We start from the raw sequence: 23,919 nt of genomic DNA on the forward strand, positions 1-23,919 counted from the left end.
TGTAACCAGTACAATCTGTACAATCTATTCGGCTGAGAAAACAAAATGCATGACAACGTCTAAGGAACTTATACGCTGCAAAATAGAAATTGATGGTAATGTAAAACAACAGGTACTAAAATTTAGATATTTAGGAATAGACATAACGAGCTACGGAGATGTCGAGATTGGGGTGGTCAACACAAATAAAGTAGCAGGATGCCTCAACAGCACTATTTGGGAAAATAAACATCTTACAAAAGAAACAAAAAGCAGAATATATAAAACAACAATTAGACGTACACAGCAGAGACAACTAAGACAAAAAGACTACTAGAGACAACGGAAATGAAAGTACTCGGAAAAATAGCAGGAAAAACGCTTTAAGACGGAGAAAAAACATAAGAAATACAAGGTAGAAAATGTTATTGACTTACTAAAACGAAAACAAAAATGGAATAGTCACATTTAACAGAATGACAAGCAAGGGGTAAATCACCAACAGGCAGAAGAAGTATTGGTCGACCGAGTAAGAGATGGTGTGACAATCTGGATCGAGGAGGCTGAAACTGAAGAAAGAAACAGATTTTAAACCTACCATACAAAAAAGAAGAAGAAGATCTTGGTCAGAAATTACTATGATTTCTATGACTTTCGATACTTTCGGCAGTGTGCCGATCAATACAGTTCGGCTTGCATACGAACCCCAAACTAAACAACAGTCGACTGTATGGGTGTTTCAAGACAAGCCAAATCCAACAAAAGTTTTGCGCACGAAGCACTTTGAAGTAAATGGACTGTTTTATCGCAGTAACTGGACATATCGCCGAAAAAATTATATTGACAACACGTTTGGATTGAATCGCGTATGCTTCTTAACCATGAATGTTGTCTGCGACCGGGTCCACGTTTTCCTTCGATTTTTCCTTCTATTATTAATTTCAGTATGTCATATTTGTTGTTAAGTACCCCAAATAAGCAGCCTTTTTTCTCTTTATTGTTGTAAGTAACTCTCTATCCTTTCCCATACGTCTAAGCACTTCATCGTTAGAGTTGAGTATATATGTTGAGTATATGATGAGCAGGAATCATTTTATGAAAATATGAACTAACTCCTTAATTTCTTACATGTTTATACGGCGTGGAACAATCGTATGGAATAAATTTAATAGATAAATGAGAGCTTGTTAGAAAGAACTTTCTTATTTTAAATGCAACCTCTTGGATTTGCACATTTTGCAAAGATGTACTCTATAGAAATGATTGAAACAATAATGTACAATAACTTTTGAATATTTTGGCTCATACTGTATTACGTTAGTCACATCTAGTTAATTATTAGATGAAATCAAGTGTTCTAATTCAAGTATTATATAAATCATTAACGTAACATTGTAATATGTTGTATTACATAGTTTTTCCCATAAAATGCAGTTATACATAAAAGTATTCCGTTCAGCACGAACGTCTGAAAATATTTAGGATTGTGAAATATGTAACATGCAGTTTTTATATTTTAACCACTTAAAAAAGTGAAATTTGTTAATTATTTAACACTTTTCCAATGCACAACTAAGTTTGGAAACGAAAAAGAGAAAACGACTACTTCACTTTAACGTAAAACGAAATGTTTATTGATTTATATTATTTATTTTCATATATTTCATTAGTTTTTATTATAGTTGCGTTTTACTCATTCAAGACTAAGCTGGAATTTTTGGAACTGTTAGTGATATTCATACTGAACACACTGTTTACACCACCACTACACCAACAATCACGATTACACTGTGTGACGCGCGTTTCGATAACCAAATTATCGTCTTCAGAGACTGAAGGTAAACTGTAAAATCAGACAGTGTAATTGTGAGCGTTGGTGTAGTGATTTCCAGTTTATACGGGGGATTTTGCACCCCAATATAATCACCGTTTGGTCATCGATGAAATGGTAGTGGTTATATAGCCACCAGATCCTCCTGATTTAAACAGAATCGATTTTTTTCTATGAGGAGTACTTAAAAGTGCTGTGAATTCAGAAATCTGGTTGCACGGATCGCTAACAAAGGTGAAAACTTTTACATCTTGGTAACATCTAACACATCTAATCTCTTCAAAATCTTTTGAGTGATCTTGATCTTGTGTTTCCATTTCTCGAAATCATATTACTTTCCCAATACGTCCACGATCACGGACTGCTATGCAAATTTGAATGCTTCTAAAGTCTCTTGCCTAACCTTGAAGTTTGCACCAATATTTATGGATCATTCTGTGTATTAACCTAAAATTTGTACGTTGCAGTACCTAATTGTTAATTTTAAACCTTCGTCTTGAGAGGGTCTGCGTGTTTTACAGCTTTATATATTCATAATCTTAATATATAAAAATTTAGTGTCCGTGTGTATGTTCCGAATGAATGAAATCAATAATTAATAATAAACTGATCATCAACGTTGATTGTTGTTATTAATCGTAGTTTCCATAAGTCTGGAAAAGATGGCGCCTTAAGCTTACGGAGAACTGTAAAATTTTGTCCTTTGCATCTCATATTTTGCGCCACACTTTAATGTGATATATTTTCTTAGATTACATACTATACATGTCTTATTTTGCCTATACCACTTCTATCTCTAGTGTGATTAAAATAAGTCCAAAATAGCACCTAAATGTCAAAAATATATTGTGTTAAGAATGAAGAAAAATGTCAAACATGTTTTTGACATTCTGTGTTTTTATTAATTTTTTGTACTCAAATTGATTGACAAAATCCTATAGGAATTTAACCTGTTTTACGGCATATTTTTTAAGTAAGTACCATTTTGCGATTCCGCCGCCGCAACCCCAAGGTCGGCGTTCCGCACATGCGCGCTGGTTACCTACATCTCTTGTTTACGCACTGACGTCATTACAGTCTGATTCTTCATTGTGTACGTTGTTTACTGAGTGTTTAAGATGCCTCCGATAATCGTGAGTCCCGCCGATTATGAAATACGGGCTGTTATACGATTTCTTAGTGCTAAAGGCGTAAAACCGATCGATATTCATCGTGAGATGTGTGAAGAAGAAGAAACAACAATCCATGGAATGGCGACATTCATCGTCACCCAAAAAAGTGAAATTTGAGCAAACAATTTCTGCCCGGAAAATCATGTGCACAGTTTTTTGGGACAGAAAAGGAGTATTGCTAGGGGAGTTTCGGCCTCGAGATATTGAACAATTTGCGTCGTGCAATCCAGAACAAAAGACGTGGCAAGTTGAGTAAAGGTATCGTTTCGCTGCATGACAATGCCCCGAACCAAAGATCTCATCAAATCTTTTCAATGGCAAACTCTAGATCATCCTCACTACAGCCCTGATCTGGCGCCCAGCGACTACCATTTGTTCCTGCACTTGAAGAAACACCTGGGCGGTCAGCGACTTCAAGACGATAACGAAGTCAAAACAGTTGTGATACAGTGGTTAACAAGAAGTCAGACGGCAGAATTTATTCAAAAACTGATGCCACGTTATGAGAAGTTCCTCAATATTCACGGAAATTATGTAGAAAAGTAGATTAAGGTACAGGTTTTCATGTAAAAATAAAATTATTGCGATATGTTTCCACTTTTATTTTTTAATTCCAAAACGGTACTTACTTAAAAAATATGCCTCGCAGTTTTTTACTGCATTTTCCATCAACAAATATAAAACTGAAATTCCACGTATCGTGAATGAAAAACGACAGATGGGTGATTCCGTTCTAACTGTGATTTTTTGTATTCAAAATTTCAAGATTTTAAAATTTAACTTTTCTAACTTTTTTATGCATATTATTCATCTATTTTACTGTAAAAATAAAACTCTAAGAGGAATTTACTACAACTTCAAAGTATCACGAGCAAGACACAAATGTCGGATTTTGAGTTCAACGGTACTGACTCATTTATCCACGGTACTGACATGGTAACTTAAGATATTAAACAACAAGTGCATCAATTTTCCTCAGTTTGATCATAAACATTAGAATTTATAAGGTAATTAGTTTAAATCATTTGTTACGACAAAAAAAATTAATAATTTATCGGTAAATTCTAGGAATGGACATGACACGGTACTGACATTCAAGTGATGTAGTATAAGTTTTCTTTAAGTGGCAAGTTATATTGTATAAAAATAATGTTTAAATATCTTAAGAATTATTCAATTAACACAAAATTTTTATTAATTGATTATTAATTAATGACTAGTACAAAAAAACAATACAGGACATTGAATATCACAGTTATAATGGAATCACCCAGATACGCTTCTTCACCTAAAAATATCTGAGTAGTTTTTAAAGATGTAATGCAGTAGCAATTTCAAAATAATTTCTAATTGTATCAGAAGATCTTCTACAAGTTCAATATCATTTATAAATTTTTTATTTTCCTGAAAATTCTGCATCGCAGAGTCGAAATTGAGCTGAAAAAATCTTAGATAAACGTAAAAAAAAGCAGTTTTCAGTTTTATCTAGTGATTTAACATACAGCGTCGGATTAAGAAGTAATGGGGCCCTAGGACTAAAATCGACCCAGGTCCCACTTATGCAAATCAAAATTAACTCGAAATTTTCCAAATATAATATTTTCAAGCGATTTTTGGAGGAACCGCAAGTTTTGCTAACGAACCAATATTGCTTTTAAAATTAATGATCAAATTAGTAATTAGCCCTACGAGGCCCCACCTGTTCGAGGCCCGGGGCTTTGGTCCCCCTTAGACTCTTCCAAAATCCGACGTTGGTTACATGTTACCCAGTCTTATTTGTAACGGTATAAGGTAATTTATTTTGGTCCTTTGGTTTCTTCAACTTTGTACTGTTGTCAACAGGTACTCCAGCGTGTTTATTTCCACGTTTTGAGCTGTTACTGAAGAAATACTAATTGTTTGGTTCCTATTCTCTCAAACAAATTATTATCTCAACAAGTTTTTGATATCTGAACAATAGGTTCGCCGTGATTCTTTACCTTTTTCTCGATAAAAAATTATTTTACTGTTTAACGAAAGCAACTTTTTTGTTTTAGTTTTGATACTAACAATTCTAAATCTTGTTTAAAAAGACCTAAATATCTGACAAGAGCATAAAACTAATAGAAAAAGCATTTTGGCTCACTTGACAAACCTTCAAGATCAGCATCATTTTGTGATGAGCTCAATGCTCAATGAACTTGAGATGTTCAAAAAATTTTGACGACGGATTTGTAAAAAAACAAGTCTTAAGTAAACATTACCGATCGTCATCAGTCTAAAAGTTTAATATTCAATTTTAACCAACTTACCTTTTCGGAAAACTTAATCTCCTGCCCCTGTAATATTGTTCCATTTTTTTCGCGTAACCAAACGACGATAATAATTTTAAATGGATTTATATTGCCGGTGCTTAAGTTCGCGATCGTATTCAGCGCATAACCGATTCACTCCTGCTCTTAGTAGAGCGCATGAAGAACTGACAGTTGTGGGGTACCATCATAATAACGTCAGCTGCTTCTTTCTCCTGAACTGCATTGGCACCATCTCTGGTTCACTGGGTCTCCGTCTACACACTATTTCCGTAATATATAATTAGCATTCTTGTGAAGATTTTGTTAGGCCAATCGTTGAACACATTTTAATTAAGAACAATTTGTGCTGTGAGTAAAATAAACAATTTATAGGCGTATTATACAATATGAATTGTGGGTATAGTCCGTTCATACAAGCAAACGTATTAAATGTCACGACGTATTCGCTTTCAAATCTAATATAAATAAAATCCGTCTCACTGCAACGTAAACCCGGCAAAAATTACGTACTTTGACAAAAAATATTACAGCACATCAATGAATGTTGGTGAAAAATTGTCACTTACAGAGGTCAGCATAAGTCAGGCGAAGCTCTCGAAAAATCGTCATATGTCCGGGAGTGTCGCTCCATCTCTTGCGAAGTCTTCGAACGCTTCGGCGCCTTAAAGGCGTCATTCATTCGATCTAAGTATTCGTTCCACTATGTCTTTCTTCCCAATATCCATTCGTTTACGTTGTCAATCTTACAATCTATCAAAAAGTGTTTTTCCAGCGATCCTGAGCATTTTCATTTCGGGGGTTTCTAATATTCTCTTTGTATTCGATGTGTCTGGTCTGGTTTCCGCTGTGTATGTGACATTTGGCAGCCTTGTAGATCCAGAATTTGGTCTCGATTCCGATATATTTGTTTCGGAAAATTGTATCGTTCAGGTAAGCTGAGGTTCGTGCTGCTTTTGCACCTTGGTTTCTTCGATATCACCGTATCCTGATATTTAAATTTCATCTCTTGTAGTATAATTTCATCATCTACAACCAGTTTGCAACTGATAAATGTTTTTGAGGTGTTCGTGCATTTCGTTTTTGCTCCAACGGCAAAATTTTTGCCGTTGTGTTTAATTCGAATAGTACTATCTGTAGATCATCTTCGTTTTCTGCAATCAGAAAAACATCATCGGCATAGCATAGGATCTTGACGTGTTTCCTCCCCATTTTATACCCTTTCAGGTTACGAGTGCTTTTTATTACTTCGTTTACAGTTGTGTCTGTGTCATTATAACACTTGCTGGTCGAATAGACGCGTTTCCAACATGGATTACAAAACTATGTTTACCGAATTACAACAATTAAACAATTTCCGAACTCGCCGCTACCAAATCACTTAACAGTGTGGAAGACGTTCCAGAAATTCTAATAAACGGGCTCTGTTGCCGACGCGCCGCGTTCTAGATGACCGCTAATTGTAACAACTAACGAAAATATGGAAATAGTGATGTTAGCGTTAATTGAGCAGCCGAACCAATCTGCAATGCGGCTCTCGGGAGAACTTCGAATATCAAGTGGTACCTCGGATGCAATCAGGGTGATCCGCAGTTCCAGCATTCCATTTTGTGGTCGGATGGAGCAACCTTCAAGCTAAACGGTACGAATCGTTATGAATGCGTGTACTGGATCGACCAGAATCCTAAAGACCTTCATTGAAGAAGAATTAAACCTGCCTGGTGAGTGTGTGTGTGGGAGGTCTCGTGGGTCCGTATTTTTTTGAAACAAACGTAATGGGATAAAAGTATCTGGAAATGCTCGAAGATTTACGTGGACACTACCCGTTATTTGTGCCAGAGTACCTTAATGTTCATTTTGGAAAATAGATAGAAAACAAGATGGGCATCGATTTGAAAGCTTATGTTTCGATTCCTTTTTGTAATTTCCTTTGATAATTTCATGTACAAGTGTGCTAAACTAAGAAAACCTCGTGGAAGGCGTCAAACCGAGAACTTATGACGAGATTATCCCATCCGTTAGTTGAAGTTTCTTCACGACAACGCTAGAGCCACACAGCGGCTTAAACGCAGTAGAAAATGTTGGAAAACATTCACCTTGCAGTCAAGATTTATCGCCATGTGAGTTTCACATGTTTGAACTTCTCAAAAAAGGACTAAGAGGCAACCATTAAATGGTTAGATATCCGATCAAAAAATGTATAATAAAAGAAGAAAAATTATATAAAGAATAATTTGTAAAAATGTGATTGTTTCTTGTGAAATAATTATTTTTATACAAAAGTTTTATTTATATTTTGTAATGTGGCAACATTGTCAACATTTCACTTCAATAAAAATGGATAATTGACGAGAATTAATTTACAGTGCCTACATTTGTATAAAATAACATATCTTTCAACTGGACTATAAGTTTTAGGTAATAGGGGTCATAGGAAATGTCCATTCGATCGTCCAAACATTTGACATTCATCTTGATTATAATTTTATATTAGAAATCGAATAAAACGTATATATAATGCAAAAAATTTGTTCTCATCCACTTTCCAAATATTTTAATATTATCAGCAGCTTGTACCCAAAAAAAATATGTTCGAAACGTGAATATTTTTACGTAACAAAATTTTGTATGTTCTAAAAAAACAACTTTCTCAAATATAACTTCAACTACTTCAAAGTTGACAGCTTTTCGTGATCTCACATAACCTCAAATTAGTTCTTTTTATAGAAATCACGATTTATAATTAATTTCATATCACTTTGCTTTGGATTTATTCAATGATTCCGATGCTACAAAATTATTCATTATAACCAGCCATAAACTACTGGTTTTTAATGTGTTTTAAACAAACTTTCCTTCGCTCAGCAGCAATGGCGCCAAAACTTTTTGATACAAGATTCATAATTGAAATAACATAACTTAAGTCATTGGTCTGATGAAACATTTCAATCTCATACAGCTAGAAGTATCATAAATATTATAGATTTAGCCTGAAACAGGTCTATTTTCATTACATGATTATAAAACGTTTAGTTTATGCCGGGCAGTTATCATTCATAGGGGTCATTGAAAATTACTTTAGAAGAGTGTATTCACCGAGTGCGGTGTATCGAACTCATCGTTCTGTGCCCCACGTTTGTTCTTGGTAGCTGCACTGGCAGAACTAGTTCAGAATGTGTACACTAAAGCGTTCTTTGTAGCAGAGCTAGCGCTAGATGGGTTTTGAATCTGTTCGGTCACTGCAGTGCAATAAATGTAATCTGGAAAGTACTAAAGCGTTTTCCTATAAGGCCTGAATCACATGAAATAACCTCTGCACTATATTGTTCTTTGTATTCGATGGAACTAATTCTATACACTCAAGAACTGGCCTGCACTGGACCGGTTCAATACAGCTCCAGAGTAGCTACCAAGAACAAACCTATATTGTTAATATCCTCTTTTTTGAAGTCCTACTAAGTTCAACAAAAGATAAGCTTCAGTTTCTAAAGACGTGCTATTTTTATTTGTGGGACTTGATTGGAAGAACGCCTTAGCGATCTTTGTTGATTCTAATGTAGGGAATTGTATAGAAATTTATAGCGAACGTAACACCTAACGACATCTAGTGAGGAGAAGCCAAAATAAGTGAATCCTCATGACTAATCTGAATCTTAAAAATGTAGGAAACTTCTATTTGCATTCAACTTGCTTTCATTAAAAACGTTTCTTTCTAAAATTTTTATTTTTGTCATTCTAACCATTAACTTTTCGAAAATATTAGTTACAAAAATTAGAACTGTCAACTTGGTGAGCAAATTACTCGTCATAAGTGATTTGTAAAGAAATAAGTGGGATTTCAGACTAAAAAATCCAAAGTTTTTTCAAAATTAACTAAAATCATCGATCAGTTATCTTCAATCATCAATCAGTTATCAAAACAAAGCGTGTTTGCCAAAAATAGAGATAAACTAACTTCAGTTATAACCTCAAATTGAATCAAGTATCAATTTCACGATTAGTCTGTTTGTGGGTAAACAGTTACAAGGTGTGTTATAAATATTGTGTACGTTTTTATGTTTATTTTAATTATATTTTATCAATTAGACTTTATGTGGATAATTAAAGACTTCTATGCATGTAGGTAAAAACCGAGTTACATTTCTCTGTTTTTACCCACCTACTTCACTACCAAAAAGTGTTTCTTAATTTGTCAGAAATTTAGCGATTTGTGTCCGTTATTTCGAGAAGAAATCCAGTCAGGATGACTGTAATCCACTTCATCTAGCAGCGAGATAAAGACAAATTACTTCCACTGTTGAAAATTCTCAAGAATGAGGCTAAAAGTACCTGCTGCTTAGGTAAGCTCTGGTTATTTATTTTAGACTAGATGAAATTGTCTTTGATTGCTGCCATCTAGGATATAATTTCTTCCTTGGATAATTGCTGGTAATAAATTTGAAGACGTCAGTATTTTTTCGAAAATTTAGGGATTTGCGTGACATATTTCGAGAAGGAACCCAGTCAGGATGATTGTGAACCTCTAGAAAACAGCAATTTATTACAAAATAAAAGATATCCACTTCATATAGCAGCCAGATGTAGACACATTTGTCATTTACTTTCACTGTTTAAAATTCTCAAGATTGAGGCTAAAAATACCTGCTGCTAACCTTCTGGTTATTTATTTTAGGCTAGATGAAATTGCTGCTATCTAGAATATAATTTCTTTCTTGGATAATGAATGCTAGTGCTTTTAAAAGGCTCTTTGAATAATTTCAAAGGGACATTCTTGTTCATTCGCCGTACATTTCTGAATTATCACCCAGTGACATTCACCTTTTTCCATGGGTAATATAACAACGCTTCCAAGCCAACGAAGATCTTCACAGCCACGTCGATGCCTTTTTGAATTCATTAGTGTTGGGTATTTGGGAAAAGAGCATTGGAAAACTTGTCTATAGATAAACTAGCTAAAAGTCTTAATGAAAGGGCTTTTTAGGGACCAATCGTATCAGTCCTGGGAAGTTATTCTGATGTTTTCCCGTTTTCCCACTGTTGTTTTCCTATGAAAGGGGGCTCTGATATCTTATTGCGGTATTGGGATAGCGAGCTTGCTCCTGAGCCATATATTCCTGCCTCTTCTTGTCCATTTCCCATTTGGAAACCATCAGCGTAGAGTACCAATGAGCAATATCTGCATTTGTCATTGCAGTCGACTTGTTAATATGACTTTATAGTTTTCTAAAAAGCAAGTTTGGAAGACGTAACATCTATGCTACAACAACATGTCGCTGGGTTTTATGTTCTGTTCCTTGGATGTCTCTACTTTCTACAAAGATCTCCAAATGGAGCAAGTCTAAAATGACTTGTGGTGTTGCCTATTAGGGACATGATCGTGTCAAGGGTTTATCTAGGGTTGTTTCCCTAATTTTGGTTTATGTTTTTGCCACCATACGAAAACTGCATAGCTTATGGTCTGATTAAGTCTGATTCTACAGAACTTATGGTAGTAAATTTATTGTTTTTGAATTATTAGATTGTAAAACAAATAGCAATAGACCATTATAACTGAGGAAGGTTTCTGAAAACAGATCTAGGGATAGGAAATTGACAACCATCGAAAGTAAAACTTACGAGGAAGTAGGAATGAATGAAAATTATTAAAAAACAAGAAAATATATTTTATTTTCCATAAAATCACAATTAATTAGACATATTTCTGGTATTTACATATAAACCATTAAACTAAATTCGAAAAATAAACTTTATTGTTTTAAATATTACCCTTTGAAGAATACACGTCAAAAAAAAAGGGAATAAAACTTATCCATAACAAATAGATATTTACATATAGAAATCTTAATTAGTAGTACTAAATTGTGCCACTATTTTATCTACTTAAGTGATTTTTTTAATTGGTAAGCATGTGATTAGGTAATTTTCGAAATCACACTGTTTCAACCTCAATTTAACCTCATCAAACTGATCTGGGTTGAACATCTGCAAAAAAATAAAATTATTATGGAAAAAACATGAAAAAATACCCACTTTTGTCAAATATTTATCCATGAAAATAGTACAAACAAATAGAATCTTTCAAAGTAGCACCTTTTCGCATCTAAATACTACAGCCAACGAGTTTCCCAATTTTCCTACGCGTCCAGAAACGCCTGAACCGTTTTTATTCAATTCCTGTGTCACGGCACAAGTTTTCTTCTTCACGATCTCAAAAACTTGGCTTTGAGGAATGCTCAATTTATTAGCAAACATTCTGATACTCATCCTTACAACCCTACGTTTATTTTTCACTCTCAACACATTTCGTTGGTCTTGCTGATCGAAGGGCGTCTTTCACTCTTTCTCTACCTTCTCCAAACAGCTTGTGCAACTCCAAAACATCCGATTTAGCCTTGTTAGTATCACAGTAGGCCTCCTTAAACATGTCGTGAGTCTCTTTACAAAATTTGATCGTCTATCACGGCTCCAGTTAACGCTCCAATGATCTCCATGGCAAGGCGTTTCGATAGGGGTTTAGAGCTGACTGCCTCCAACCGTCCGTACGTTCTTTTGGAAGAAAGCAGTCCTACTACTACAGTCCCCGTGGAATTAACCACCAAGGCACGTCTTTCTCGCACAATACAACCTACAGAAGTTCAAGATCAATCTCCACAAGCATCTTCACACGACAGGCACCACTCGAACTACCCTTTTGCTTGCTTTTTACTTAAAAAAAGAAATTAACGAAGGAATAACCGAAAGAATGTTGGTAATTACTTACAGTGGTGCCTTTCATCAGTGGCTTGTTGCTCCGGTTCGGTAGCTTCTTGATCGTGGGTCATTCCAACTGGGATACTCATAGGAACCGAACTGTACGATTGTCTTCCATTCATCTCGTTAGCGCTTTCTCTTTGTTGTTGTACGTATTGGATATCTTGCTGTGGTTCTTCGGAAGCATTATCAGGTACGGCTACGATAACTTCGCGATTGGGTAATCTGAAGAAAAAAAACGAAAATAAATACCGTATATTAATATTTATGAGGATATTTACCTGTTGAGTTGAGTTAAAATTTCTTCGGGAAGAGGAAATCTGTGCTGACCGATCGGTTGTCCGATTTGTTCGATTTGAACGAACCGTGGACGTTCATCAACATCTTGGTTAACTTCTGATTGGACTTGTTGTTGTTGTTGTTGCTCTTCTTGTTGTTCTCTCAATTGTTGTTCGCGTAATCTTTGGCTTTCCATTATTTTCTGAGCAACAATTTGTCTAACGATGTGTTGTAGGATAGGATTTGGTGGGAACTCGGCTAGAAATATCAATCGAAACATTTCTCATTCAAAAGTATAATAACTGGAAATAGTGGATTATTTACCTTGTTGTGGTTGTTGTGGTTGAACGTGTATCTGGATTTGTGGTCTCATTTGTATCTGTTCTTGGGGTTGCTGTTGTGGCATCATAGATGGTCTCATGGATGGCACAGATGGTCCCATGGAGGGCACAGATGGTCCCATGGAGGGCACAGATGGTCTCATGGAGGGCACAGATGGTCTCATGGAGGGCACAGATGGTCTCATGGATGGCGCTGATGGTCTAAACGTTTCAATTTGGATAATGGGACGCATTTGCTCTGGACGTTGTTGGGGCATCGGTGGCATTTGTTGAGGCATATGGGTTTGGAATTGTGTCTGAGGTATCGGGATCATAATTGGATGTATCATAATAGTTTCCTCGTCATCATCATCGTTATCTTCGTCGTCTTCATTTTCCTCTTTCGGTTTCATTGAGGGTTCGGCACTATAAAATTAAAATTTGATCCCGCAATTGATTCAGTATATAATTAATAGTTAACATACTTTTGCATAGTACCACTTTCGCAAACGATAACCATACGCTCGCCAGTAAGTTTTTCAAATCTAGGATTTGTCGTTAAATTAATTCCAAAAGGTAAACTGACAGTTCTGGGTTGATGATCGACGAATTCTTCGGCTTTCTTCTTCTCGACCACGCAATTCATTTTCGATTTTTGGTTCTTTTCAAGTAAATGAGTAATCAAATCGTTCATTTCAATAGGTAAGGCTGCACTCTTCTTGGTTTCTTTGATAGGGAGTTCTTCTGAATCTTCAGACGAATCGCTTTCCGATGAATCATCGTCAATGTTATTGGTTAGTTCTTTAGTTATGTGAGAAGGCGCTTCAGAGTTCAGTGGTTCTACCTGACGTTTGAAATTTGTTGTAGGTGCTGCAGATGAATCCTGAAAAAATAAATATTAAAATGATATTTACTTTTTCTCTACATTTTGGTATATCGATTCCAAATCTACCGCCCATTCCTATCTATTATCTGTAGTTTTACCTAGTATGAATATCAGTGGATATGATTTACATCAAAGAGATCTTTATGAATGCTTCATGTTCATCTTTATAGTTTGGAAACAGGAAAAAGTCTCTAGGGGACAGGTATGGTAAATAAAGTATGTGGTCATCCAAATCGAAGGGCTCTATGAAGACATACAGACATGGCTCATTTATGCCCTAAGGTAATGGAAGATAAGTGTTGACATCTTCAGATTGTGACTACAACTGCAATAAGTAGAAGACAAGAGACTTTGTTTAATCAGTTCTATACCCTTATTATATTAAGAATCGTCAAGCAACTCGAAATAGCCATTAACTGCCGATATTACCTCTTCATTGTTGGAAAATTTTTAACCACCAAGTGATTCATTCAAGTCTGGGTACAGAAAATAATCAGAGAGGGCTAAATCTGGCGAATAGTGTGCATGAGGTAGCAATTCAAACTTTAATTCATGAATTTAGGACATTGCAAGCACGGATTTGTGAGCTGGTTCATTGTATTGATGAAACAAACCAAATGAGGACATTTTTGCTTGCTCAAACGCTGCAATAAGTTCGCATAATGCATGCCATTGATAGTTTTTCCCAAAAAACCGACGCCGTGACCTTGCCTGCAGATGAAAAGTCTTTGTTTTCGTTGGAGGTGGATCTTCCTTTTCAGCCCAGTGTTTTGATTGTTTCGAAAAGAAATTTCTGGAAATGAGAGCAAAGATAACGGCAATATGGAATATTCAAATGTCATAAAATTGTTTCGGAATATCTTAGAAACCATTTTAAAGTGCAGAAGCCTTGACAAACTGTTGATGCAACTCTTTATTGTGAATATATAAATATTTTCGTTCACACAAGTTTAAATAGAAACGACGACTGTGAAAAATATTTAATGAAGTACCTACTACTATTGATAAATTTATATACTAGTTTTAGGGGATGTAAATTTTTATTTGATTCTAACGTCGTAATCTGAATTCACAATAATGAAAAGAAATATCAATTTAAATTTGTTGCTACCTAGTAATGAGGTCATTTGCCTCTGTAACAAATAATAATGAAAGTGTGTAATAATCATTATTATCAGAGATTTCTCTTTTAATGATTTTTTTTATTATCCAAACGGATAAATTAGTTGAGAAAATTACACTTTTATAAACGAGTAATCTTTAAACCAAAAGAATACATCTTCACGTGTTTGTTTTTACGTCGTGCAATCCATTAGTCTTGGCTTCATAAATTTCAATATGGTTTAGGCCGCATATTGCCTGTTAATGCGGCAACAGGCGCAGATAAGCGCCAGGTTATGGGCAAAGATAAAACTAGTCGTAACTCGCAACAAGCGTAAACTGGCACCGACGAATTTACCGGAATGAATTTTCAATTCTAGTGATAGTGAAATTTTGATATTCGAAATTTTTAGAAAATCTGCCTCGTGAGACAAGCGGCTAAGATCTCGAAATGTTACGCAAAAGTAATTGGTTAGATTTTTATTAACAACAACCCGTTTATTTCCAATATTTTATGAAAAGAAAACAATTCAAACAGTAAATTACGTTTGTATTCGTAACAACGCATTTTTCAGTAGCACAAACTTTTCATCTAAGGATGAATTCGACATCCCGACTCCATCAAATCGGCTTTGTCACTGGCAGAAAATCAGCGTCGTTTTTACACGCACCAGCAGAAAAACCGACGCCGGTTTTCAGCGCCTACAATTGGTCGCTGGATGATAATCTGCTTTCTTTATATTACACAAAGTTGTTACTTCGATCTGTTTTATTATAGTAGAGCTCGAACGACTACTCAGTCAAGTTCTTTTGAAAAATATTTCAAATTGAGCTTTGCGCTGACTTGTGTCCATAATTTTCAACTGTTTGTTTCGCTGGATACGAGAATCATTAGAAGAGTGTTTTTAGCCCCTAAAGTCTAATTATCTATCCACATCTTCCTCACAAACCAGATTTAATGCTAGTGAGTTTTAGCTGGTCCTAGGATTAAAAAAAAATGTGCTGAAAAAGGAACTTTTTGAGTTTCAAGAGATTAAATCAGTAGTCGAAACTAGTCGAAAATTTGTAATATTTTTTTCTAGAGAATTTTGAACGGTTTAATCTTTCTAGCCACTAAAATAACTTGCTTCCAGTCTTCAGGCACATGGATGTTTTTGAAGAACCGTTTCTGCTTTTATTCTAAACCAAAATCCTGAACGCATGACATGTATGAACGTCAGCTCAAAAAAAAATCAATCGTCAATTTTATAAATACCATATTCAGTAGAACTGGAAACAATAAACTGAAACTGAAAAAAGCCATCTTGATATTCCTATATTGCCCTCCAAATTGATCAGAATACATTATAAGATGTTTGTATTTTACTTTGAGACCTCTGGATGCTATAGTTTCATCCCACAAAAACATGTAGACTTCATTATTTTTCATATTAAGAACACCTAAGCTGTATGTCCAGAGTTGACGCTTGTAAAAACATAATCCTGTGCTAATAACAGGGGCTGGAAGTGTTTTCATAAGATCTAAGCTAATTTACACACTCATCTTCATTATTTTTATATATTTCTATATCTTTTTTTAAGCCTTCTCTTGCAGCATTTGCCTTGAGCGAATGTAAGTTTCTTTCTTGTTCAAATCTTGTTTTTTCATCATTATCGGCCGCTTTAATTTTAATATTAAATGCATCACACCAAATTACAGAATTGCTAGTGTGCAAAAATGGCTTAAGCAAGTCATTTTTGCGTTTTTGTCACAAGATGTCACTGCTATGGAAAGAGATATTTAGTGGCGCCATCTCTTAGTTACATGATAAACTGAGATTAGGCCATGTTTGCATCGAAATATTGACATTACTGAATTATTTTTTTGTACTAAACTTCAATATAGGGAAATTGTTGGTTAGGCCAATTTGCCAATATACAATGCCGTATTGCTGCACTTATTTTTTCAAACATGTTGAATTTCACAGTACTAAATGACAATTAAACCGGAATACTTATCAAAATGTAGACACTCGCTAAAAAACCGGACTTAAAATTTAGTTCCTGGCCTTAGTAACTTGCTTTAGCTACTTGATACGTGTAAACTCGGCTTTAGGTTGAATAAAATTGATACAGAGTAGCAGTTATACTGCTAAATAATAAAAAGTATGTTTTTTCTTACAATAATTTCCATTTTTTTATTATTTATTAGTTATGGTGGAATTGAAGTAAATTTTTTCGTCAATATACAAATTTTAGTTCTAATATAAAGTAGAATTATAATAATAAAATAAATAATCACACAATATAACAGATACGATTAATACAATTAATAATAACAATTGATTTTTAGTAAGATATGTGTTTTTCCAAATCGGTTTATTAACAACAGTTTTTTTTCAGTGTATCTGTATCTGAAGAAAGAACGGAATACAGTTAGGAGGATTCGAAGGTAGGGTCATTTAAATGTGCATCGTCCTGACATACAAATTGGTGAAAGTAGGCAACGATTCAATCTTTGGTTCGACTGTCTGCAAACACGACAATGATGAAGAATTTTTTATTATCATTCAGATAAAACTACCCTTATTTAATCTACGAAACCACAAAGCTTTTCACTAAATAGTTTTTCAAATAAATAACCAACAAATTTTCGTAGACCTGAGTCAATACGAAGAAGTACCAAGCCTGACTTATAGATGGCTGTAGTTGCTTGAAAAATACCTCTAGATTCAACTATCCTCCACACTAATATCACCGCTAAAGATTTCAGTAGACCAAAAAAAACATAAAACGCATCTTATATATACAATTTGTTTTTATTTCGTACATGAAACGTACAGTTAAATGATGTAATTGTATATATTAAAACGAAGGTTTCTTCAAATAACGCCGTCCGATTCTTCTTAAGGCTACGACCTGAATAGTAAATACTTCATTAAAAACAAAGCCTTTGTTTATGTTTTTATGTTAACTGTTTATTCTTATTGTAATAGCAATTATACTCACGATTATTATTTTAAAAATTCCAGTGGAAATAGTGACTAGCAATTATGAAAAAAAAAACATTGGCATTGGTAATCGATAAACAAATTCTTCCATTGAATTTATGTGTCTGTATTCAAGATATCATATTTATTTTCCAACTAATTTCGTTACCCACCATTAGAATAATATTAATGTCAAAATCTGATTGCAAAAAATGAAAATTCGAGAACAAGACATTTCTAAAAGCGACCAATGAACTAACCAGAAAAATGTGACGATTTAAATTAAACAAAACCAAATCCTGTTCAACATTTAAAAGAGTAAAATCATAAATACCGTGAAGCTGTAGCAATAGAAAATACGAGGGCTGCTACTCAAGTTTTGAGATATGTGAATATGTCATATCTAAGGCCCCTTTCACACCAAACGAATCCGAATCAAGTTGAATCTGATTAGTCATCTCCACCCTTTCACACCCGCTGAATCACTGCGCAATAAAAACTTTTAAAATTAGTAACTCCACGTCCATCTCGTATGGTTGTTGATTCAAGACTGACCGTACGAGGAATCAGGTTGAATCAAGTGCAACCTCGAATCAAACCTGATTGAATCAGATTCAACTTGATTAGGAGTGATTCTGATTGATTCGGATTCGTTTGGTGTGAAAAGGCCCTAACGTAACCATCATGAAGTTTGACATTTTTAATGGTGAGCGTGTTGTAATACGAATGCTATTTGAGTTGAAACTTGAAATATTCGTCTTGGTCTAAAAATTGATATAAATCGATGTTCTGGGTCAACTGATATTGCCAGATCGTCATGTGACATACTGTGAGATAGAGGCATTAGTTTCACTCGCATACATTGAAGATTTGGCTGTCAAAAAGATTTGTCAATCTATCAAGACGAGCCAAATCCAACTGAAATTGTTCGCGCACTTCATTAGCACTTGGAGGCAAATGGTCGACTGTTTTGTCGAATATTTCGTCACCGTTCCAATAGAGCAACGTAGAATGATCAATTCTGAAATGTACACCAAGATTTGTTGCAGAAGACGAGTGCTTTCAAAGCAAATCTACCTTTCGACAGCTAGCGCATTGTAGCAATTCAAAATCTGCTTTGATATGGTGGATATTATCTACGGAAGTAAGCCTAGGTACCTAACAGAAGCATGTCCTTTACTTCCTTTTTGCTTATATACTTTTTAGATGTGGGTGATTCCGTTCTAACTGTGATTTTTTGTATTCAAAATTTCAAGATTTTAAAATTTAACTTTTCTAACTTTTTTATGCATATTATTCATCTATTTTACTGTAAAAATAAAACTCTAAGAGGAATTTACTACAACTTCAAAGTATCACGAGCAAGACACAAATGTCGGATTTTGAGTTCCACGGTACTGACTCATTTATCCACGGTACTGACATGGTAACTTAAGATATTAAACAACAAGTGCATCAATTTTCCTCAGTTTGATCATAAACATTAGAATTTATAAGGTAATTAGTTTAAATCATTTGTTACGACAAAAAAAATTAATAATTTATCGGTAAATTCTAGGAATGGACATGACACGGTACTGACATTCAAGTGATGTAGTATAAGTTTTCTTTAAGTGGCAAGTTATATTGTATAAAAATAATGTTTAAATATCTTAAGAATTATTCAATTAACACAAAATTTTTATTAATTGATTATTAATTAATGACTAGTACAAAAAAACAATACAGGACATTGAATATCACAGTTAGAACGGAATCACCCATGTATTCATGTAGTAGATGTCATCATCTGAAAGCAAGATGACGTGTTTTAGTTCCCATTTCTTCCTGCTGGAAAGTTTGAACTTGAATTTACTGTTAAGTAGGTTGGATTTTGTCGAAGAAAATCTTGAATCCTTCGACACTTTGATAGTTTAATCCTGCAGTGAACCTTGGCTGCACTAAGTAGGTTAGTAGTAAAATCAATCTATCATAATTGAAATAATGTCTTCAGTTTATAGGTAATATAAAAACTATCAATAATCATTTTATATTGTTTAAAATATGGAACGTTAAAAGTTTCAATTTCGCAAATAAAAGTTGAATAATACTTGAAAGCGATTGAGTAATTGTTACATACAGACAATCCGGTTTTTATGATCACACCAATTTCAGAAACATTACTAAAACAACTATACATGTTTTATGTAGAAAATCAGTCGTCATTTATTTTTTTTTTTTTTTCTCGTAAATATTAATTTCGTTGCTTTCGAATATCAGCTGTGACATTTGTATCGTGATATACGAAGATGATTCCAGAAGAAAAGATAAAAACGTAATCTCCTTTTAGCTACCCAGCGATGTTCAATAAGTTTTTATTATAAGAATGGCCAATAACTTCGACCACCGAGCCATTTTCTTAAGTCTGGTGGCTAAATCTGGCTAATAGGATGCAAGAGATAGCAATACTAACTTTAATCCGTTAATTTTCTTTGCTCAAACGTTGCAATAATACTCGCCGTTGATAGTGTTTTCTTTTTCAAGAAATTCAATTAAAATTATCCCACGCGCGTTCCAAAAAACCGACTCCATGACCTTGTCCGCAGGTGGAGCGTTCTTCGGAGACCGGTTCTCCTTTCTCAGTCCATTGTTTTGATAGTTTTTTTGCTTCGGGTGTGAATTAATAAGCCTAAGTTATGGAACGGCACAAAAATTTGGTTTTATATATGAAAAATTACGAAGCAATCGATGGAAACGACGCTGTTTTTGTTCATTACCTCATTTAGTCAACCACAGCGATGCTGATCTTCGCAGGTATCCAATATTTTACTGTTGATACCGAGTTTCAGTCTCTCCAGAGTAGAATCTGATGACGATGACCAATTTTTCCATGTTTACAAATTGACTGATTACGTTCACTATTGAAACAAATACTAAATAACGTGGCCTCTTCAATCTTGAAACATTTTATGTACAAATTGTGTACTTTCTAATACAATGATATTCTTCAAGCAACTACCGTCATCTCTAGGTGAGACCAGGTACTTCTGGAACCATCTTCGTAATACTGTGAATGGTATCAGAAAGAAATAAGTATTAGTATTCCATTATTTCTGATCCTTTACTATTTAATTTGCTGTTTTGTTTTCCTTCTCTTCCTCCTTCCTGTACTACTTGTAGCCTGCGTCTTTTTTTTGCATCTGCCACTTTTCTTATAAGTTGAAACATCTTTCAACTATTTTGTTTGGTATCGGTTCCTGTTTGAGCTTTTCTACAATTACTTCATTTCGTATCCTGTCTGTCCAATCTGATACGAGAAGATATGAACTAAAAGGAAATAATAATCACTATTCTACTTACTTGTATTAGAGCTTCTGGTTGTAAAGGTGACTGAAATCTTTCCGCCGCCTCGCTGAGAATATCTAATTCTTGCTCCAGCTGTTTACAAGAAGCGTTAGCTGTGACGTATGCTGAAGCTAATAAGAATCCTCCCAAGATAACAGAACAAAGGACTATAGTAACTGCAACAATTTTGGTAATCTGGACGGATGTACTACGCGGTTTCATGTAAGCCTGCAATGAAAACGAAGAATTATTAACTAAGGTTTTCTTCAAAGGTTTATATAGTGGAAATAAAGAAAAAGTTTCCTGCGCATTAAGTATCGGCGTGCAATTTTTCTCATGTAAAACGATGTGACAAACTTTATTTTCCCTTAACTATTCTCGTTTTGTTAATTGAAGACGCTGTATTGTTATTGGAAACGAAAGCTTACAGCTGCCGTGGCAGCAAGGAAAATATTTGATATTGAAGAGGAATAGCTCAGCGTTGGTTTAATCTTTCCTTCGAACTGAAGTTTTGAGTGTAGGTTAGAGGCGGAATCACACCAGCGGGCACAGTCATATTAGGTCACGGTCAGATCAACGTCCAGTCAATTCAAACAGCGCGGGCAGATTGCAGGTAGTCTGTGCCTATGAATCACACTCACAGAATGGTAGAGGTCGGGCGGGGGTGGGCACAGTCCTGATTGCCGGGAAGGCGAGCCCACGGGCAGCCGGCCGGTCTTGATCTGAGTGTGCCCGTACCGTTCCCGCCAGTGAGAACACTCTGATTGAAATTCCGAGGCAGCGATCTTGACTTGAATATCTCTGACTGTGCCCGTTGGTGTGAATCCGCCTCAAGTGTTCTTCGAAATCATTTCAGGTGGTCGAGGTTCCAATGCTGAGGTATATAGTGGACAGATTTTATCGAATAAATATCCAAGTTTAGTTAACTAAAAGCGGGTGCTCTTACAACTTGTTGGTATTCAGCTTCTACTACATTCAACATTTAGTCCTGACCTTGCACCGTCAGATTTACATTTATTGAGATACATGGCGGAATTCTCGGGTATTATCAGTGATGTAGAATGTACTAATATAGACATGGACAAAGTTGATTCAACGAGTCTTCTATTTTTTCGTTCCTAAAATCTATTTAATAAATATATTTTACCAAACATGCTTTGACCTGACCTACTTATGATTTTCTTCGATTTTTGCACTACCAAAGTCCTCTAGTAACGATTTTTAAATAATTTCTGCAGCTAAATTGCTTAACAAGATATCTAGTTGTGCTTCATTTTGCTCCTAAAGTCGTTTTTTATAATTTTTTCCTACTTATAATAAGAAAGATGTTTTTCAAATCATTCGTTCTCGTGTATTTTCTTTCTGAAAGAGTTTGACAGATTAAGCATTGTTGTCAGATCTTTCCTTTTTACGGAAAAATAATGAAGTTTGTTATTTCAAATGTATCGCCCTAGATATTTTGTGTTTTTATAAATACTTATGAAATACTGATTATTCGTTTCCGAGATTATTGAGGCGTTTCATACATAAAACTCACTCTGCACACATAAATTTTGAGCCTCCGACGAGCTATAACTCGAAGCTGAGCATCGCATACATTTTGTACGTTTAATGCAAAAAAGCCTCTTGGATTTGTAAAAATTCCTTTTCTTTTCCACCTGGTATAAGAATTAAAGTGCAATCGATGGCACCTACTCGATTAATCCCGAATTTGTTTCAAAACAACAACATTTATTATACTAAATGTCAATTATGAAACTCGTGCATGAATTTAATGGAAAACTTGAATTTGAAGCTTTTTTTAAATAAGAAACCGGCTGTAAAAGTTGTTTTTCGTATAACAAGACGGTGACTCAAAAAAACCGCCACCGAAGGTTCATTTCGTCCACACCATTATACAGGGTGTCCCACGACGAGTTAAAACTGTATATGGCAAAATAAAATTTCTACGTTTGGGTTATCGGATACGATCTTTTTAACTAAAAGATTTTCAAAGATTGCCGACACCCTGTGTATTAATACATTTTTGAAATCTAGGTGAAATTTTAGTATACTATTGTCTAAAAACTTTTCAAAAAATGCATACTTTTTGAGTTATCAAAAATTTGACCGTTGCAGACCCTTATAAATTATTTTTTTACGAGAATACCCTTGAAGATATGAAAATAGTTTCTAGTCGGTTGCTTTAAGCAAGGTCAGACGTATTTGAATCTATTTTGAAAAATTTTTCCTTCTATACAGGGTGTGTATAAAAAGTGTTCAAAGTTCAACTTCATAAATATCAAATTTCTTTATTTTTTTAAATAGAACCACCCGGTTCTTTCTATTTTCTATAAAATAAGGCTAATTTATGTATTATTTCCTAAACCTTACCCCTATTCAGATATTAAATGTTCTCTGTACATTTTTAGATATACAGGTGTGGTCTAAATTTTATTTTGACCCGTTAATATTTACATTTAATATCTGGATAACGGTCGGGTTTAGGTATAGGAAAGTATACATGAATTTGCCTTATTTTTCACCCCTGAATGCATTAAAATAGAAAAAACCGGGTAGTTCTATTTAAAAGAATGAAGAAATTTGATATTTATGAAGTTAAACTTTGAACACTTTTTATACACTCCCTGTATAAAATGAAAAATTTTTCAACATAGAATCAAATACGTCAGACCTTTCTAAAAGCAACCGAACAGAAAACATTTTCATAGCTTTAAGGGTGTCCTCGTAAAAAAATAATTTATAAGGGTCTGCAACGGTCAAATTTTTTACAAATAAATTGATAACTCAAAAAGTATGCATTTTTTGAAACAATTTTTTAGACAAAAGTATACTGAAATTTTACGTATATTTCAAAAATATATTAATATACAGGTTGTTCAAAAAAAGAAACGTAGAAATTTTCATAATTTTACTATAAGTATTTTGCCACATACAGATAGTTTTAACTGGTCGTGGGACACCCTGTATATTATAGTTTGGCGAGCCAAATTTTTAGATTCTTTCCTTAACGAAAT

The 23,919-nt window shown here is 34.5% G+C and overlaps 2 protein-coding genes and 2 long non-coding RNA genes across 4 annotated transcripts in view; 1 reads left to right on the forward strand and 3 right to left on the reverse strand.

The window, feature by feature from the left end:
* Positions 1-5,442, reverse strand: part of LOC130891695 (heparan sulfate 2-O-sulfotransferase pipe) — a 60,357-nt gene extending 54,915 nt beyond the window's left edge. Inside the window, exon 1 of the mRNA XM_057796576.1 lies at positions 5,274-5,442. Within this exon, the coding sequence (XP_057652559.1) occupies positions 5,274-5,317 (44 nt within the window). The 5' untranslated portion in view covers positions 5,318-5,442. The remainder of the gene's footprint in view (positions 1-5,273) is intronic.
* Positions 5,443-9,214: 3,772 nt separating this feature from the next.
* Positions 9,215-23,919, forward strand: part of LOC130891612 (uncharacterized) — a 30,886-nt gene continuing 16,181 nt past the window's right edge. Inside the window, exons 1-2 of the long non-coding RNA XR_009058930.1 lie at positions 9,215-9,613; positions 16,992-17,040. This is a non-coding gene — a long non-coding RNA (uncharacterized LOC130891612). The remainder of the gene's footprint in view (positions 9,614-16,991; positions 17,041-23,919) is intronic.
* Positions 10,921-23,919, reverse strand: part of LOC130891609 (putative mediator of RNA polymerase II transcription subunit 12) — a 40,546-nt gene continuing 27,547 nt past the window's right edge. Inside the window, exons 2-7 of the mRNA XM_057796444.1 lie at positions 20,918-21,130; positions 13,108-13,505; positions 12,627-13,048; positions 12,305-12,560; positions 12,034-12,248; positions 10,921-11,255 (exon numbers count right to left, since the gene is read on the reverse strand). Coding sequence (XP_057652427.1) covers positions 11,233-11,255; positions 12,034-12,248; positions 12,305-12,560; positions 12,627-13,048; positions 13,108-13,505; positions 20,918-21,130 — 1,527 coding nt within the window. The 3' untranslated portion in view covers positions 10,921-11,232. The remainder of the gene's footprint in view (positions 11,256-12,033; positions 12,249-12,304; positions 12,561-12,626; positions 13,049-13,107; positions 13,506-20,917; positions 21,131-23,919) is intronic.
* On the reverse strand, positions 17,389-19,554 carry LOC130891613 (uncharacterized). The gene is made up of 2 exons (XR_009058931.1): positions 17,598-19,554; positions 17,389-17,507 (listed from the first exon to the last, which is right to left on the reverse strand). It is a non-coding gene; the product is annotated as an uncharacterized LOC130891613 (long non-coding RNA).

The sequence above is a fragment of the Diorhabda carinulata genome, chromosome 3 (assembly GCF_026250575.1).
Source record: "Diorhabda carinulata isolate Delta chromosome 3, icDioCari1.1, whole genome shotgun sequence".
NCBI classification, from domain to species: Eukaryota; Metazoa; Arthropoda; class Insecta; order Coleoptera; family Chrysomelidae; genus Diorhabda; species Diorhabda carinulata.